The sequence below is a fragment of the Hemicordylus capensis genome, chromosome 1 (genome assembly GCF_027244095.1).
Source record: "Hemicordylus capensis ecotype Gifberg chromosome 1, rHemCap1.1.pri, whole genome shotgun sequence".
NCBI lineage: Eukaryota > Metazoa > Chordata > Lepidosauria > Squamata > Cordylidae > Hemicordylus > Hemicordylus capensis.
Window position 1 is genome coordinate 455,288,782 of NC_069657.1, and position 20,280 is coordinate 455,309,061.

General features: G+C 45.7%; 1 protein-coding gene across 2 annotated transcripts in view; it reads left to right on the forward strand.

Annotated features, from left to right (window-relative positions):
* Nucleotides 1–438: 438 nt before the first annotated feature.
* The window catches only part of LOC128340120 (uncharacterized), a 40,066-nt gene continuing 20,224 nt past the window's right edge, over nucleotides 439–20,280 (forward strand). For both annotated transcript variants that reach the window (XM_053284900.1, XM_053284901.1), the window contains exon 1: nucleotides 439–710. In XM_053284900.1, the coding sequence (XP_053140875.1) occupies nucleotides 708–710 (3 nt within the window). In that variant the 5' untranslated portion in view covers nucleotides 439–707. The remainder of the gene's footprint in view (nucleotides 711–20,280) is intronic.

Genomic DNA, 20,280 nt, shown 5'->3' on the forward strand with positions numbered 1-20,280 from the left:
TGACTGCTGCAGCGCTGCTGCACTGAGCAGGAAACATTTGTATTAACAAAAAATTAAAAAAAAAATTAAAAAATTGGTCATGGCGGCGCCCCCCACGTGACCAGAAAAGATGGCGCCCGGGGCATGTGCCCCCCCTGCCCCCCTATAGTTACGCCTCTGGCTCCCCGTCCCCAAAGGGTTCACATAAGGAACATAAGACAGACACCAGCAACAGCCACTGGAGGGATGCTGTGCTGGGAATGGAGAGGAGCCTGCTTATGAAATCCATCTGGGTAGCCGTGTTTGTGACGAGGGAGAGAACAGCGCGTTCCCTTTCCGCACGTGTCTCCTGGCCTCCTCTTTCTCTTTTAAACCAGATCTCTCTCTTGGTCAGTCATTAGCATTCCACAGAAGTTGAGTAAATTGAAAACACACACACACACACCACTCCAGCGCTGGGAAGGAAGCCGCTCTGCAGGCACTGAAGACCAGGCGTTCATCGGTGCCTCCTGCCCATCTGTCTGTGGTGCTTTCAGCTCACACAGACTTACTTAGTCCAGTGCCTGGTAGGAAAGGAATTTCAGAGCGGCTTTAGGAGAGGGTTTTAGGGCAGAAGAGTTTCAGAGTTCAAACTGCATGTTTTAATTTCACGGAGCTGTCTGTGGGGAAAGGCTGGATTTTACCCACTGCTGCTGGAGTTTTCACTGGCGCTTTGAGAAGGTATCGCCATGGTGAGTCAGAGACTTTTGGTTCACATGGTCAACTCTTAACTTTTTGGGAGTTCTAACAAATGGTTAAGAAAGGTTTACTTGGGTGTGTGTTGCTGCTTGGTGGGGTGGTGGTGGAGGGGATTCCCTCAGCCTTTTCGTGCCCTTGAATTATATATTTAGTAATGACTTTCACACTCTGTTTTCTGGGAAATCCCAGAATTCCTGAGAGTGAAGAAGCCTCAGAAACGTTGCCAGAACCCTTTGCATCCAGCAAGTACTTTGTAGCAGATATCCCAAAGTTTATTGGCAGGTAATTCAATTTTTTGGGGGGTGGGTGGGTGGGAAGTAGAAAATGCAAATACTGTTGGGGTTATGATTAAAAAACATAACCCACACACTTTCCTTCAGGAATAATTAATTCAGAATAAGTGTCACCTGTTGGTGCATGACTGACTCGAGGAGCTGCATTGCACATTTCCAGAAATGCTTCCCAGCGGGGGCATAGAAAGGTTGGAGTGGGCCCAGAGACAAGATTTTAAAATGCCCCCCCTCACTGAAGCTCAGCTCATGAAGTCAAGAAATCTTAAATGAGGTGGAATAGTGGTAACAAAAAGCAGAGTAAAATTTATTTGATAGATAGATAGATAGATAGATAGATATAGAACACCTATATGCCACAATAGAACATCATCCTAAATTATTTTTAAAAAGGTTTTGTAAATTGTGGCGATGCAAGTCATTGAATGGTACTAGAGAAAGACATGCTGTTCTGGTAACTCCAGGTCTTCACACTCACATCAGTTTGGGAGGAGGAATACAACTGAAGGAAGCCTGGGCAGGTGCGTGGCTGGGGGGAGTCAGTCATGTGACTTGCTTCTGGGGGAGCCCCCCAAGGCAGGGGGCCCCCAGACAACTGTCTACCTTTGCCCTGTTATAGTTACGCCCCTGCTTCCCAGAATCCCTTGTAGTGCTAGAAAAGATATCGGTACACATGTTTCAGATGGTGTCAGTACTTGCACAATGGTATCTTCACTGATGCTGCCGGGAACCACCCCCAGATGAGCCACTGCTGCTCCTGAGGTGTGGCTAAATTAGGTTATGGAAAGATGTAACGATGGCCTCTAGCTTAGATGGCTTTAAAAGGATAACATCATGGAGGAGGAAGAGAGGTCTGTCTCTGGCTGTCAGCCGTGACAGTTGTTGCCTCCAGGCCCTCCTTGTGGGCTTCCTGGAGGCGCCTGTTTGGCCACTGCAGAAAGCAGGATCCGAGACGAGATAGAATTGTGCTTTGATCCGGCAGAGCACTTCGCATGTTCTTGTCTTGCCGCTCCAAGGCCTGTATGTGCCCTTGCGCTGACCTCAGCTACTTGAGTCCTCCTCGCCATTGGGAATGCAAGCCGGACTCATAATTCTGCGCTTGGACTGAAAGAGAAAACATGATCGTAGCATGTTACAATAAACCACAAAGGCTGATCTGTGGGTTATGAAAGATCAGGGCATCAGGCATGCCCTGAAAGTTCACTGGCCACTCATAAATGTAGTGCATGCCATTTGGAAGGCCTCAATGCATTTCAGTGGTAATTCTCTGCCCTCCATTTTATTCCGTCCACTAGAGCCCACTCCAGATGCATGGCATGCGATCCTCAGTTGACGGGTATAAATTATACATTGGTGCAGAGAGAAAAGACAGCGGAGGTGGGGGATGGGAGGAGGAAACAATAAGGGTAAATGGCAATGAAATGCAAGTGGCACCACTTGTGACAATTCTCTGTAAATAAGAGATGCACGTTAACAGTTCACAACTGCAGAGTCCTTGCAGCATGGATGAAAGGCCAAAGCAGAAGGCCTGAGGATCAGGAAAGATCCTCAGAATGTTTACTCTTTCAACCTTGGACCAGAAGGAATCACAGGTTATTGGTGTGTGTGTGTGTGTGTGTGTGTGTGTGTGTGTGTGTGTGTGTGTGAGAAATGAAAAATCCAGAAATAAAAAGGAAAACTCAAATGCAACAAAAGTCTAAAAGGCCAAAAAAGGCTTCAATGGGTACTGAAAGGATGGCGAATGACTCCTTGGTGAGCCTCCTCCTGGGTACCACCGCTGACAAGACCTTACCTTGGGTCATCATCTGCCTCACCTCCAAGGGCAGGGGAGCTCAAAGAGGACATTTGGAGGGGAGATCTTAACATCCGGGTGGGAGGGTGGTTCATTATTGTAACAAAAGCAGAAAGCATCCTCCCTCCCATTTTGAAAGTACACATTTTTGGTGAGGAAATGTTCAGCTAGCAGCACCTCAAAAACCTTGGCAATCTGGTGGCTTTGAAAAGCTGAGACATTTCATCTCATCTCTAATACATGGTAGAAATAAGCCCCCCCCCCGGCCAGGAGCTGTTGCCTGGTTCTCACAAACTGCAGGTGGGGAGGTGAATTTTGGTCTTGGGAGCAGCACTAGGGGCAGTGAGAGTGGGAGGCGGACGGACCTCACATATGGGGTCTAATCCATGGAGCAGTTCTCTTGTGTGAGCTTCAGTGAAATGAGAAGGATCTGGTTAAGTTAGGTGAGTGTGTGAGAGAGAAATAAGGTTTTATCTCATACAGAGACATTTATTTATTTATTTATTTAATTTATATACTGCCCCATCCAAACGGCTCTGGGTGGTGCACAACAAAAATAAAACCCACAAATCCATCCTTTAAAAACAATCCTTACAGAACAATTTAAAAACAGCATAAACCCATTATCAATTTTTTAAAAATGTTAAGCAGTTTAAAAACCCTGGAAGGCCAAGCCAAACAGATAGCTTTTAAGGGCTCTCCTGAAGACAAGCCATGAACTCAAACTATGGATTTCTGCCGGGAGTGCAGAAATCCAATATTTGTTTGTTTGATTGTTTATTGAATTTCTATACCACCTAATCTAGAAATCTCTAGGCCGTGTACAGATTAAAAACATAATATAAAATATGAAACATTTAAATTCATACAACAGATACAAATCACAATAGATAAAAACACATTCAAAGTTTTAAAATTACGGTTTTCTTCCTTCCTTCCAATATACCTCGGAAAGAAGCCAGACCTTCTAGACAGGACTTTGGTCAGGGTACCAGCTGCAAGGAAGCAAGTAGCTTGCTCCATCTGCCTCCTCCTCACCAAGGACGCCTTCCAGGGGCAGCCCTTTCATGAGGCAAGGTGAGGAGATCGTCTCAGGTGGCAGATTACTGGAGCTCCAGCAGGGTGGTGACGAGGTGCCCTCCCTGCTGCCAATGGGTGTAGCTCTTTGGATTCTGATCCCACAGCCTACAAACTTGGTAAGGAGCACCTGAGCCTCTCCTCAATCTCCTTCCAAAGCTGGCAAGGAGCCAGAGGCGTAACTATAGGGGGGGCAGGGGGGGCACGTGCCCCGGGCGCCATCTTTTCTGGTCACGTGGGGGGCGCCGCCATGACAATTTTTTTTTTAATTTTTTGTTAATACAAATGTTTCCTGCTCAGTGCAGCAGTGCTGCAGCAGTCAAGGGAGCACGTAGGCGCCCCCTCCCCCACGAGCAGTCCCTTCCGCACCGCCCGCGGGCCCCCCCATTGCTTTGCTGGCACCTGGCGGCCAGTCAGTGGCCTGGCTTGGCAGCGGCGGCGGGCGCTTGTGAGGAAAAACCTAAGTATAATATAGTATGTTGGGGGGGCGCAGGCGCGGGGGGGGGCGCCATTTCAGTTCTTGCCCCGGGCGCTGTTTTCCCTAGTTACGCCTCTGCAAGAAGCACGAGGAGAGAGAGGAGAGGAGAGGAGGCTGCTGGCAACCTGCCCTTCTCCCTGCCCCTGTGCCATCTTCAAAGGTCGGTTTTGACAGACTCTACCAAGGGCGTAGGGAAACTGGCAGCATTTGGTGCCTCACCTCAAGTGCCAGAGTACCTAGAGCCAGCCGTGGTGTGTGCCTTCCGTCCCCTCTCTCCCAGTGGTTCTGAAGGTGCTCTCCATGACAGCCCCCCCCCCGGCCATGCCCACCTTGCCAGCCAGATTAGCTGAAAAGTACCGGCACTCCATCCCTGCTGCGTCCACACACCCACCTCCACCACACCCCTGCTCTCTCCCACACTCTCCAGCTCTGCCACCTTTCCTCGGCTTCTCCTCTCAGGCATTATGCATGGGCTCCTTACATGTGCAGATGCACCAGATGGCCCACACCTCGCCATTTCATAATATGATTTACAGACTTGGTGTTTTAGACTCTGTGTTTCTGATATTCCCTGTACAACGTGTTAGAGAGCGTGGAGGGGAGATTTCTTTCTCGACTCCAGCTGCAGCAGAAGAGCACAGATAAGAAGTGCACTGCTAAATAATATTGTCTGGAGACATGGAGTTAAAGTTCTCAATAAAGTGGTTTATTTAGGAAATCCATCGGGGAGATAGATTAAGGCCTACATGCCTTGCTGCTAGCTACATACAGGAAGAGGGGGAAGGGGGAAGTATCTCCAGGTAAGAGAATGAAACCTGGGACTACCTGTCTAACAAAGGGGGAGTAGAGGAGGCATACTCAGAGCAGGAATGCCCTTACTGGATGTCTCTGCCCCTGATGCCCCTAGTGGTCAATAGGGCTGCGTGTGAGTGCCAAGAGTCAATGCTGTCAGGAGCTGCGTCTCCAACACAGCAGACAATAAGCCCCTTTCAAAGCTGCTGGAGACTTGACCGCAGACAGCAGTTATGGGGTCACATGCTCAATCCTGGCTCTAAAATAGGACATTTTCTCCTGAAATGGGCACCAAATGTCTGGCCTGTATTTTGTTTTAGCATAACATTGTTATTAGCCATATACTATCGGGTTTCTGTGAACTTCCTTGTACTAGTCTGTTGGAATTCTTATTTCCCCCCCTACCTCATCTCTATAGAGAGCTTTGTTGTCTGTAGTAAAACAAAGAAATAAAAGTTTTGGAGGAACTCTGAGACTTTGAACTCCGATCTAGACGTAACCCTTCCCATGCCTGGCCTGTACCACTTCAGACTGAGGATGGAGTCTCACATCGCCGAATGCTTCTCCATACAAAAAGGATCCTTGCAGATGGAAAATTAACGTGTCAGGGAAAAAGCTTCTTGGCACGCTACTTTTCTATATGCAGGGGAAAGTAAGACTCGTCTTTCTCTGTGTGTGTGTGTGTGTGTGTGAAATTCAGATCATACTAAGTTTTCTACTAATTATGGAGAGAGCTCTCAAACGTTACATGAAAACTGGATCTTGAGGCACTACTGAACTCATCTATTGAGTTCACTGAGCAAAAGTCAGAAGCAGGGGTGTAGCTAAGGACCCCGTACCTATTATCAGGGGCACACCTAGCTAATTTTGGAGCACGTGCACAGAGGCCTGAAATGGGCTGAAAACGCCCATTTCACTCCACAATAAATTGGAGTTGCCAGATCCTGAGGGGTATACTCGTATGAAATAGGGGCCGTAACCCAGAACCTGAGGGGTATACTCGTGTGAAATAGGGGCCATAACCCAGAATTTGGCTTTTAAAAAGCCAAATCTGGCAACCACCTCCTGCAACTACCTAATTATTTCATATTATGCTCCTGGGCTGTATTTGTTAATACTGGATGTTCCTGGCACAACCATCTCTGACAATTTTTAAAAAGCACTTGAAAACCCACTTCTTCACCCCAGCTTTTTCAGCTTTTTAAAATTTTAAGTTTTAATCTGTGTTTGACTTTTAGATTGCATAAATTGTTTTAAGATTTTTGTGTGTGTTTTAACTTGTTTTATGTTATTGTTAACCACCCAGAGACGAAAGTTTGGGGCAGTGTACAAATTTGACTGACTGATTGATTGACTGATAAATAAATACACAAATAAATAAATGGTCTTGACTTCCCTCTCCTGAGTGCCCAAGTCTCCGCCACGTAGGGGTGCTTTAAAAAAAGTAAAAAATGAAAGATTTTACTTGCCCGGCAAGCATGAGGCAGTGGCGTGGCTCTGGGGAGGCCTCCCAGGAGACAGGAGGCCAGGGACCAAATCCCCCATCATCCATGACTAAGAGGGCCTCTGACTATGATCTGTATTCCAGACACAAATTTCATTTGCCATATGGGAACTTGACCTGGGCGACTGAGGTGTCTTCAAGGTCTATTGCCTGCTCTCTCTCCTCGGATGGTGAATCTACTTCAAAAAAACAAACACCTAAACCAGTCTGATACATGGCCGGTCATGGCTGGGCACTAAGAACGGAAGCAGCGGTGCTTAATTCCTAACATGAAAAATTATCATGTTGGCCTTCTGAAAATCAATTCACCCTTCCTTGGTGGAATCTCATACCCATAACCCTACATTTGGGTTGGTTGTGGTGAGAGAAGGGCATTCTGTACATGCTCAGAGGCATGGTCTCCATCACAGTTCTGTATCACTTAAAGAGCCTTGGCATTTACAGTGTTGCCAAGATGCAAAATGTTCAGCCCTGCAATACCCAGGATTGTGTATATGATGGTAAAACCAGGCGTCCATTTCTTGAGATGAACGACCTCGAAACGGTGGTACATTTGCTGTTAACCTCTAGGCTGGATTACTGCAATGCACTCTATCTGGGGCTGCCTTTGTACGTAGTGGGCCTTGTTGTGAGCCTTGCCTTGGGAGACTTCCATACTGGAGATGGGGGGGATAAAACATATATGTCCTCTCTCACACACTTCCTAGGGATAATCTAGGAGGAGCGCTGGGCGTGTGGTAGCCAGCATGAATTGTCCCCTTTGTTAAGATGGGTCTGTCCTGGTTTGCATTTGAATGGGAGACTACAGGCTCAGGTATGCAGTCTGGGGGTGACCGTGCTTCTGGATCCAAACCTCTCCCTGGTGTCCCAGGTTGAGGCAGTGGTGATTTTTGTCAGCTTTGGCTGATACGCCAGCTGCGTCCGTTTCTTGAGATGAACGACCTCAGAACTATCTCCAGGCTGGATTACTGCAATGCACTCTACAGTGTGTGGGGCTGTCTTTGTACATAGTCTGGAAACTGCAGTTGGTACAAAAAACAGTGGCCAGGTTGGTCTCTGGGTCATCTAGGAGAGACCATATTACTCCTGTGTTGAAAGAACTGCACTGGCTGCCGATACGTTTCTGGGCAAAAGACAAGGTGCTGGTCATTACCTATAAAGCTCTAAACAGCTTAGGCCCTGGGTCTTTAAGAGAACGTCTTCTTCACCATAGGCCCCACTGCCTATTAAGATCATCTGGAGAGATTCATCTGTGGGTGCTGCCAACTCATCTGGAGGCTACTCGGGGACGGGCCTTCTCCATTGCTGCCCCTGGACTTTGGAATGTGCTCCCTGTTGAAATAAGAGCCTCCCCATCTCCGGCAACTTTTAAAAAGGCCCTGAAGACACATTTATTCACCAAGGCTTTTAATTAGATTTATAGTTTTAATATTTTTAATATTAGGTTTTAAATGATTTTATTGTTAATTGATTTGATGTTTTAAATGATTTTAAGTGTAAACTGTCCAGAGATGCTAGAGAAGTCCAGAGAAGTGTAAACTGTCCAGAAGTTTTGGGTGGTATAGAAATATTTTAACCAAACAAACAAGCCCCTGCTAACTTGGCAAAGAGGCACCTTTTAACATGGTGAGTCTCTTTATTGAGCAGGGGGAGAGTAAGTGGCCCTATCCACCTCCAGCAGAGTACCTCCGGTGACTGTTGCTGGTGTATATCTGATGTTTCTTTTTAGATTGTGAGCCCTTCGTGTTGGAAATTCTCTGTGGTGAGAGAATCCCTTTCCCATTATAGCAGAGTGCACAGAGGCACAACATAGCGGATTTAGTTAGGCATGCGTGTATGCTGAGAGTAAAGTAACTTGGAGCCAATTCATAGTTTCAAATCAATATACAGTGGTCCCTCGACTTACGAACTACTCGACATAAGTATTTTTCGAGTTACAAATGGCAGTTTTAGATGCGGTTTTTTCGACTTACAAATTTTTAGATGGGGTTTCCTCGACTTACAAATTTTACATGCGGTTTCCTTGACTTGCCTGCCTGTTTACTGCCTGTTTATTCTTGAAAAGAAATGTTCCTGTGCAGTTTGCAAGCCTTACTGGGGGTCTGGGTCTTTTTTCTAGGCTCCGGAACGCATTAATCCGTTCCCAATGCATTCCTATGGGAAACCGCTTTTCGACTTACGAACTTTTCGACTTACAAATGTGCATTCGGAACGGATTAATTTCGTAAGTAGAGGGACCACTGTATAAGGCATTTATTAAGGAACTCCATTCTAGATAGGAAAGTGAGGAGTTAGGATCTCTAATCTATCTCTCTAGCTGGATGCAGATGGATCCTGCATCTTCTCTGCACACATGGTGCAGGGAGAGAGGCTTGCCATGTTGCAAGGTAGAAGGGCAGGTAGGGAAGAGAGAGAGAGGAAGTTGATCCCTGAGATTAGCAATCTATATATCAAAGGGATAGCATCAGAGCAGTGGAGAAGTGATGACAAATGTCTTGACCCTCTAGCCCTCTGACTTACTAGTCTGTCCTCCACTGTCTGAGGCAAAGAGACAACGCAAAGTCCTTTAACTTCCAACACCCCCTCTCGATGTCTCGTGACTCAGCTCACAAGATTCATTTTCTCTCTCAGCTTTTCAAAGCAGGGTCTTGGTAGTGGCTTAGTGAGTATGTCTGCAAGCATTTCATTTGTCGGGCAGTAGATCAGCTTGATTAGTCCATCTTTCTGCAGACTTCTCACTACATGGTACTTCACATCAATATGTTTGGTACGACTCTTTACATCTTCTTGTTTGGAGAGTTGAATGCAGCTTTGGTTGTCCTCATACACTGGTATGGGCTGTGGTACCTCTGTACCTAGGTCCTTCAGAAGTTGATACAGCCATTGTATCTCGTGACTGCCCTGTGCAGCCGATACATATTCCGCTTCAGTGGTTGATGATGCTACTATGTCTTGCTTTGTGCTTGACCAACTTATGGCTCCATCTCCATAGAAAATTATGTAACCACTGGTGGATTTCCTTTCTGTTAGGTCTCCACCCCAGTCTGCATCTACGTATGCTTCTAGTTTTGGTTGACTATTAGCTGGTAGCTTGAGCTTAAAGTGTGCAGTGCACATTAGGTACCTAACAAGTCTTTTAATTGCATTCCAGTCCTTGACTGTTGGTGATGCAGTCTTTCTGAATAGTAAGCCAACTGCTGTACTAATATCTGGCCTAGTGAGTGTACTAATGTATAAAAGCTTACCCAATGCTTCACGATATCTATGGTTGTCAGATAGTGGCTCAGTTTGATCTTCTTGCTTTATGTAGTTCATTTCCATTGGAGTTGGTGTAGGATTTGCATTTTCCAGTCTGAGCAGGTTTATCAAGTCTTTAATTTTCTGTTCGTGGTTGATGAGGAAACTTCCATCTTTCTCTCTTTGTACTTGAATGCCCAAGTAGTGTGCAATGTTGCCAAGTTGCTTGATTTCCACATCTCTGTTCAGATGATGCATTATTTCCTTGCTGTCATCTGGATTCTCATAGGCAAGAATCAAATCATCAACATACGCCAAAATGTAGGTCCACTTGCCATCTCTGCACCTCGTGTATAGACAGGGATCCACGTTGCTTCTCTTGAAGTTTGCTTGAAGCAGCATATCATTTAGTTTTAGGTTCCATGCTCTGGCAGCCTGTTTTAAACCGTAAATGCTCTTTTGCAGTTTGCATACATAGTCCTCTTTGCCTTTCTCTGAGAAACCTGGTGGTTGTTGCATGTAAATGTCCTCTTCTAATTCGCCATGCAAGAATGCAGTTTTCACATCTAGGTGTTCAACATGCATTCCTTTGCTAGCAGCAATACTTAACAGAGTCCTTACTGTGGTATGTTTAACCACTGGTGCAAAGGTTTCATCATAATCTTCTCCATATTTCTGTGAATATCCTTTTGCTACTAATCTGGCTTTGTAGCGCTGAATCTCACCATCAGCATCATGTTTGAGTTTGAAAACCCATTTGCAGCCTATAACTTTCCTTCCATGAGGTAAGTTAGCAAGAGTCCAGGTTTTGTTTTTCTGTAGAGCCTCAAGCTCTTCAATTGCAGCTTGTTTCCACTTCTGGGCTTCTGGTTGTGGTAGCTGGGATATTTCCTCCCATGATGAAGGTTCTGGTTGTTCCGCCATTCTTGCAAGGTAGGACAGTCTCAGAGCTGGAACACCTCTGTTTGAGTCCGTTGATCGCCTCACCTCACCCTCTGTGGTCCCTTCCATTACCTCGGATGCGTCTGGTGGATCGCTGGGGGTCTCTGTGTCGAGTGTGGTTGGATCTGGATCTGCTGTCTCCTCCTCCTCAATTCCTATGAGATCAGGAAGCATAATCCAGTCATCAGGGTGCTTGGTCTGGTTGCTTGCTTCGGTATACGCCCCCTCTGAAGGTGTAGCTCTTTCACTCTCATCAAAATACACCGCTCTGCTTATGGTTATCCTGTTGGTGTCAGGATCCAGAATTCTGTAGCCTTTGGACTGTGCTGAGTAGCCTACAAAAATCCCTTTTGTGGCCCTAGCCCCTAACTTAGTCCTTTTTTCCTTTGGGATATATGAGTAAGCCGTGCTTCCAAAGACACGCAGGTGCATCATGGACGGCTTATGACCATGCCAAAGTTCATATGGTGTTGTTCCTATAGGCTTTGTGTGCATTCTGTTTTGTATGTACAGTATGTAGCAGTCATGATGCCTTCTCCCCAGAATTTCTGTGGGAGGTGTGCTTGAGCAACCATGCATCTTACCATGTCCAGTAGACTTCTGTTCTTTCTTTCTGAGGTTCCATTTTGGGACGGGCAGTAAACTACCGTGGTTTGATGCACGATTCCATGTTCTCTCAGGAACTGCTGTGTGGCGTTGGACATATATTCTCCTCCATTGTCTGTGTGTAGGATCTTTGGCTTCCAGCCAAATTTGTTGCTTGCCATCGCCACATATTCTTTTAATTTCTCCAGTGTCTGTGATTTCTCCTTTAGTAGAAATATACACGTGTATCGTGAGAAATTATCTGTTATTGTTAGAAAATATTTTTTATTACCTATGGTTGCTGGTAGTGGTCCAGATATATCGCTGTGGATCAGCTCCAGGGGTCTTCCAGTCTTCCTTTCACTCTGCTTAGGAAATGGCTTGTTAACTGCTTTGGACTCAAGACAACAAACACAGTTAGTTAGAATGTCATATGGTACAAAATCAATGCCATTAGCTAATCCCTTTTCCTGCATGTTCTGGATTGACTCATAGCTCCTGTGTCCTAGGCGTCTATGCCACAGTTGCAAGCAGTTTTCATGCAGGCATGACTTAGCAAGGTTCACTTCATTAGGCTGGTATGCCTCAGGTTTGGACTGGGCTGGTCTTTCTCTGTCTGTAGATTGCTCCTCCACACTGTAAAGACCTTTGGATTTAGGGCCTACAAGGCAAACTTCTCCATTCTGGGTAACAACACATTGTCCATTTTTAATATACAGTTCACAGCCTTGTTTCTCTAGCTTGGATATTGAAATCAAGGAGCTTGAGAAGTCAGGGATATACAAAACATCTTTAAGAAAAAATGGTTTAACAGATCTATCCAGCAATTTGCAATACAAAATTCCTCCGCCTTTCTTCTTGGCTTTAATTGTAGTATTATTGCCCAAATAAACAGTCTCTTCAGGAATATCAAACAGTTCAGTATAGAAACCCAGATTATTTGGAATATGCACAGATGAACCAGAATCCAAATAAATGAACTTTTCATCGCTCTGCATCAAATTAATATTAAAATTCCTGTTTGAATATCTTTCTGTATTAAAATCCTTTGTCTGATTCTTGGGACAGTTCGCCACCTTGTGGCCAAATTGGTTACACAGAAAGCATCTAAAGGCATTAGTCTCAGTTGGCCTCATTTCAGGAGCAGTCTCTCTGCTGGTGGTCATGTGACCTCTCTCTCTGGACTGAGTTTCCTTGGCGGCAACGAAGCCAGATCTCTTTGTATGTAAATGTGGGGGCCCCATGCGGTTTCCTCTTGCAGCATTCCCTCCCCACCTTGGGTTTCCTCTGGAATGATCAATTGTTTCTTTAAGAGCAAAGTTACTTGCCAATTCACTTTCATAGTGAGAATTCAAAACTTTTCTCCTGCTTGCTTCTGAAGATAACGTTTGTACTGCTTTCTCAAAGCTTAGATTGGTGTGGGTTTCCAATTGGCCGATTATACTGCTATAGCTGGGGGGCATGCTTAGGAACAGAGCTTCCAGCTTCTGACTCTCTGTAAATTGTTCCCCTGCCTCTTTAAATTGAAAAAAGAAATCTTCCAAAAATCCCACAAATGTTGCAAAACAGTCCCCATCTTTATACTGGAGATCCTGCATATTCTTTCTCAAGTTAAAGGTGTATGCCCACCCCTTCTTGATATGCAAGGAATCTAGCTTGCTTAGCATTTTCTTTGAGGTTCCAAGATCACATATCGAATAAAGGAGATTTTTACTCACAGAAGCTGTGATCAACGCTTGAGATTTTGCATCCTTCATCAGCCAATTTTCTTTTGCAGTTTTCTCAGCAGTTGTGGTTCCATCTGCGGGGGGGGGGGTCCTCCTCAGTAACTTTTTGGAGTCCTCCTGCTTTCAGTGCAATCCTCAATCGAGTCTTCCATTCCAAATAATTGTCTGCATTCAGGATAGTCAGCCTGAGTTTTCCCTCTAGGTAAGTAGCCATCCTCACTGGCTCCAAAAGGCAGTTGCTGTAGATTAGCAATTCAAAGTGTCCACGCTAGATCTCACTGGATCTCCTGGAACAAACCTAACTCTCTAGTTGCAGTACACGCAGCTCAAAATACTGGGCTCTCATAACCTGTTGGAAATTCTCTGTGGTAAGAGAATCCCTTTCTCATTATAGCAGAGTGCACAGAGGCACAACACAGCGGATTTAGTTAGGCATGCGTGTATGCTGAGAGTAAAGTAACTTGGAGCCAATTCATAGTTTCAAATCAATATATAAGGCATTTATTAAGGAACTCCATTCTAGATAGGAATGGAGATAGGAAAGTGAGGAGTTAGGATCTCTAATCTATCTATCTAGCTGGATGCAGATGGATTCTGCATCTTCTCTGCACATATGGTGCAGGGAGAGAGGCTTGCCATGTTGCAAGGTAGAAGGGCAGGTAGGGAAGAGAGAGAGAGGAAGTTGATCCCTGAGATTAGCAATCTATATATCAAAGGGATAGCATCAGAGCAGTGGAGGAGTGATGACCAATGTCTTGACTCTCTAGCCCTCTGACTTACTTGTCTGTCCTCCACTGTCTGAGACAAAGAGACAGCGCAAAGTCCTTTAACTTCCAACACTTCAGGGACAGGAATCCATCTTATTTTTTTATTATTTCTCTGTGTAAACTGCCTGGAGCCATTTAAGAGCAAAAGTAGAAAAGTCAACAACAAATAGCAAGTGCCGCTTTTGTAAAGAAGCAGATGAAACAGTGGACCACCTAGTCAGCTGTTGTAGAAAGATCGCACAGACTGACTACAAACAAAGGCATGACAAGGTTGCGGGGGTGATACACTGGAACATCTGCAAAAAATCCCAGTGGTAATTGGCGCCCTGGGTGCAGTTCCAAAAGACCTTGAAGAGCACCTCAGCACCATCGGGGCCACAGGAGTCACCACCGGCCAATTACAAAAAGCAACTTTACTGGGAACAGCCTATATTCTGCAATGATATCTAGAATAATAACTGCAACAACACTGATAATAAAATTCAGCCATCCCAGGTCCTTGGGATGTCTGGATAAAACAAACCAGTCAATAACACCTGCCTGACTGTGTAAACAAGAAATAATAAATAATAAACATTTGCTGAAAGGCCTGTTTAGGGCATTTGATTTGACACATGCTACATTACAGTTTATTTGGTCCATAAGACCTTTCCACAAACAAAACAATAAGATAGAGAAAATTCATCTCTATTATCTCCATCCCAATTAATCTCTGAAATAGCATGGTTCGAGGAGGCTGATTTTAGCTTCTTCTCTTTGCTGCCTGAGCTGCCATCAGGCTCTGGAAACTGGCCTGACAGTGACTCAAGTGGAATGGGGTGGCGTGTGGGGGAGGCTGGAGGAAGAACAAAAGAACTCAGCCTCTGGAAAGCATCAACTACACAGCCTCTGGGGAGGCTGCCTGGGCTATTGAGCAGCTAGCAGGGCCCAGGAGTGGATGGACAGGTGGCTATTTCTGTGGTGCCACATAATTTAGAAGAGGCTGCCCAGGGACTCAGGGGGGAGTCTTGGAGGCAGAAGCTTGAAACAGAAGGGAAAGCGACATCATTTATTATTATTATTATTATTATTTTATTATTTATTCGATTTCTAGACCGTCCTTCCAAAAATGGCTCAGGGTGGTTTACACACAGAGAAATAATACATAAATAAGATGGACCCCTGTCCCCAAAGGGCTCACAATCTAAAAAGAAATATAAGATAGACACCAGCCACAGTCACTGGAGGTACTGGGCTGGGGGTGGAGAGGGCCAGTTACTGTCCCCCTGCTCAATAAAGAGAATCACCATGGTAAAAGTCTTCTCCGTTGGCACCACGTTAAAAAGTGCCTCTTTGCCAAGTTAGCAGAAAGACATTGTCCTTCCTTGGTGTTGTGCTCCTCTTGTGGTGGCCCTATTACTACTACTACTACATTCATTCATTCATTCATTCATTCATTCATTCATTCATTCATTCATGTGTCTTCCGCCCAATACCCAAGTCTAGGCAGTTTACAGTATAAAACAAACCAAGAATTTAATAGGTAAAACATATAAAAGATCAAATTAAAATACCCATAAAAGCACACCAACTAACGAAAACACTTGGCTGAAGAGATGCGTCTTTAGTCGTTTCCTAAAAGCCAACTGGAATGGAGCAGCCCTGATCTCGGCAGGAACGGAAGTGCCTTCCACAGTTCCGGGGCAACTACAGAAAAGGCTCGCCTTTGAATAATTGCCCTCAGATGAACCTCCTCTGAAGATCTTAAGAGGCGGTGGGGTTCCTAACGAAGAAGGCGTTCTCTGAAACACCATGGACCCAAGCCATGAAGGGTTTATAGGTAACAAGCTGAACCCTCACAGAGCACCTGTGCGCTAGTGCTAGTGTCAGTGCACTCAGCTTTTGCTGGGGCAACGGAAGGCTCCCTCACTCGGCCTCCCCTCCGGAGACTACGATCTGCCTTCGCCAGCAGTCCATTCCTCCCTCCCCACCCACCGCTCACCATCCGTCTGTCTGTCCGTTCCTCCCCCTTCTTTTGATTCAGGCATTTCTCATGCTGCCCCCAGCATCTCTCAACTGCCTGCCTGTAAAGAGCAGCCTGACTTTAGAAATAAAAGTTGGCCTTGCTTGGGGGTTTTTTGGGGGGCAGGGGGGTTGGTTGGTTTAAAGCCTTTAAAAGCATAGTCTCTGACTGCTGATAAAGAAGAGAGGTCCCTTTGAACTTCACAGTGGAGGGGGTGGTGGCATTTGTACTCCTGTGTTTATATGGCCCTTGGCCAATTGTTCATAGATGCCCTCTGATGATGCCTCTCTTCCCTGTTCAAAGCAACTCTGTAAACTCGTCGTCTGTCTGGCCCTCCTCCCTCTCATTCCTCCTTCCCCCACCCCCACTGGTTGCCACAACTGCCTGCAAACTCTCATGAGAGCTGCCGCACATGAGATTAGTGACGGGTACACCATAGATCGATCGATCGATCAATAGATAGATGACCAGCACTTTGTATTTTGCCCGGAAAAACCTATTGGTATCCAGCATAGATCTTTTAGAACTGGAGCAATATGCTCTATATGGGACGTCCCAGAGACCAATCTGGCAGCAGCATTCTGCATCCATCACAGCTTCTGGACTACATACAAAGGCAGCCCCACATAGAGTGCATTGCAGTAGTCAAGCCTGGAGGTCACCAGCATGTGAATGACTGTCTTAAGGTCACTCACTTCCAGGAAAGGGCGCAGTTGGTGAACTAGCCAGAGCTGATAGAAAGCACTCCTGGCCACCGCCTCCACCTGAGGTATCGGAGAAAGGGTTGGGTCCAGAAGTACTCCCAAACTGCCATCCTGTTCCTTCTGGGGGAGTGCGACCCCCTCCAGAACAGGCAGATCTATCCCATTTCCCGAACTGCAGCTTCCTACATTGAGCACCTCCTAAGGGGAGAGGAGGCAAGAGCATTCCCGCATAGGTGACATAGCAAGCCTAAGTCAGACCCTTTGCCCATCTGGCTCATTACTGTCTTCACTGATTGGCAGCAGTCTTCCAGGCAGATCTTTGCAGCCCTACCCAGAGATGCTGCCAGGGATAAAGAATATAGGAACGCCCTGCTGGATCAGGCCCCGGATCCATCCAGTCCAGCATCCTGTTTCTCACAGTGGCCCACCCTTCTACATGGAAAGCAAGCAGGGGCTCTTCTTCTGAGCTATGGTCCTTCCCCAATGATGCCAGAATGGCACACTTGAATTCAAAAGAAATTTTAAAAAACCAACAGCAGAATTTAAGTAAATAACTAGCACTGAATTTTACTTTAGTCTAGTAGTAGGCAGGTCCTTGGTTGAGAGAGCATTAGCCTCTGCAGCATCTTCCTTTCTGGACATCTGTTAGCAGATTTATTTATTTATTTATTTATTCGATTTCTATACCGCCCTTCCAAAAATGGCTCAGAGCGGTTCCATTTTTAATTTATTCATAAATGATCTAGAAGCAGGGGTAAGTAGCGAGGTGGCCAAATTTGCAGATGATACCAAACTCTTCCGGGTAGTGAAATCCGAAACAGATTATGAACAGCTCCAAAAGGATCTCTCCAAACTGGGGGAGTGGGCGACAAAATGGCAAATGCAGTTCAATGTTAGCAAGTGTAAAGTGATGCGTATTGGGACGAAAAACCCCAACTTCAAGTATATGCTGATGGGATCTGAGCTATCAGTGACTGACCAGGAAAGGGATCTTGGGGTCTTGGTGGACAGCTGGTTGAAAGTGTCGACTCAATGTGCGGCAGCTGTGAAAAAGGCCAATTCCATGCTAGGGATCATTAGGAAGGGGGTTGAAAATAAAATGGCTAATATTATAATGCCATTATACAGAGCAATGGTACGGCCACACTTGGGAGTACTACGTACAATTCTGGTCACCACATCTTAAAAAGGATATTGTAGAACTGGAAAAGGTGCAGAAGAGGGCAACCAAGATGATCAGGGGCCTAGAGCACCTTTCTTATGAGGCAAGACTACAACACCTGGGGCTTTTTAGCATAGAAAAAAGATGACTGCGGGGAGACCTGATAGAGGTCTATAAAATCATGCATGGTGTGGAGAAAGTGGAGAGAGAGAAATTTTTTTCCCTCTCACACAACACTAGAACCAGGGGTCACTCCATGAAATTGATTGCCAGGAGGTCTAGGACCAACAAATGGAAGTACTTTTTCACACAACGCGTGATCCACTTGTGGAACTCTCTGCCACAGGACGTAGTGACAGCCAGCAACCTGGATGGCTTTAAGAGGGGTTTGGATGACTTCATGGAGGAGAGGTCCATCAATGGCTACTAGTTGGAGGGCTGTGGGCCACCTCCAGTCTCAAAAGGCAGGATGGCTCTGAGAACCAGTTGCAGGGGAGTAACAGCAGGAGGGAGGGCATGCCCTCAACTCCTGCTTGTGGCTTCCAGCAGCATCTGGTGAGCCACTGTGAGAAATAGGATGCTGGACTAGATGGGCCTTGGGCCTGATCCAGCAGCGCTGTTCTTATGTTCATTTGGGAGCAGGTTCTCAGATGGGAAATGGTGAACCCTTGGCCAGACCCTAGCCCTCTGTTCTTACAGCCATTATGGAGGGAGAAAGCTGTCCTCCTCTCTTCCCAGGATAGACAGATTTTGGACCCAGTGAGAAGGCCTGGCACATTTCTAATGTCTGGATTTGAGATTTCTCCTCCAAATGTGATGTTCCTCCTCCTTAATGGACCAGAACGTATATGTCTAAAGTGTTGGGAATTCTCTCTGGTAAGAGAATCTCTTTTTCATTATAGCAGAGTGCGCAGAGGCACAACACAGCAGAATTTAGTTAGGCATGCGTGGATGCTGAGAGTAAAGTAACTTGGAGCCAGTTCATAGTTTCAAATCAATATAAATGGTATTTATTAGAGAACTCCATTCTGGATAGCAAAGTGAGGAGATAAGATCTCTAATCTATCTATCTAGCTGGATGCAGATGTATTCTGCATCTCTGCACGGTGCAGGGAGTGGAGCTTGCATGTTGCAAGGTAGAAGGAACAGGAAGAGAAGTCAGAGAGGAAGGAAGTGGCTGGAAGGAAGGAAGTCCCTAAGATTAGCAATCAACATTCCAAAGGGATAGTGTCAGAGCAGTAGAGAAGGGATGACCAATGTCTTGACCCTCTAGCCCAGGGATACTCAACGTGTGGGTCCCCGGATGTAATTGGACTTCAACTCCCATAATTCCCAACCAAAGGCCACTGGGGCTGGGGATTATGGGAGTTGAAGTCCAGTAACATCTGGGGACCCACACGTTGAGAAACCCTGCTGTAGCCCTCTGACTCACTAGTCTGTCCTTCTATGTCACTGAGACAAGAGACAGCGTAAAGTCCTTCCCTTCCAACATAAAAGTGAGTCTGGTTTGAGCTGGTCATCTATTGTGAAAAACGGTTGACAACTATAGATTGATGGCTCTGCCCTTCGATGACAGAAGCAGGGAGAGACAGTCCTCATTCAGTAACAAAAGGCAGGAATGCCCCCACTCGGGGTACTCAGGGTGGAGTGGAAGTATCAGGCATTCTTGAGCTAAGACGGAGATTGGTGTATTGTTGTCACAAGTGCATTGGATTTCCATAAACATAAAACCATAAACATCTGAAAACATCTCTGCAAAATATCAGGCTTATATCACTAATTGAATGACTCTGATGAGTTTTTTCAAAAATACTTTTTTTACATTTTCCATCACAACACCTCATTCATTCATTCACTCACTCACTTACTTATAGCCACCATATTGGACTTTTGGCTTGCAAAACCTTCATTTCTAAAAATAAAAAAAATCTGGCAATCTTTCTGCCAGATCTCATGCTTTTAGGATTACGTGAATGAATCCACTTATTTTGGGGACGTGGCTGTTCTGCTACAGGCACCAGCAAGTGGTGGTGGAGCGAGGAGTGCACATGTTCTTAGCTACTCTGCTGGTTAACTCTTAGCCACATTTTCTTAGCCAGTCTGCTGGTTAACAACCACGCTGCTGGTTAACTCCCTTGCTTGTCTCCAGGTGTTCTGCTCAGAGGAATGGTTCTTCCAGGGTCATGCTGATGCTCTGGTGATAAAGCAGAGATGGGGTCCAACCAGCCCAACCTGAGTTTGCCAAACTGCACTCCTTTGGACGGATTAGCAATTAAGACATTGTGCAGGCTGACAGCTGAAGGGAGAGCTGGCAGCTGTTTTAAGAAAATGGAGAGCTACTTCATGCTTGCCCTGCCTCTCCAGATTCCTACGGTTTGGCTCTTGTCTTCTCTTGTCCTCTTGTCTTCTCTTCTCTTCTCCCTTCCTCTTTATATTTACATATACCCATATATGTATGTATATCAGGCTGAAATCTTATACTCACTTACTGCAAGTCCCATGGA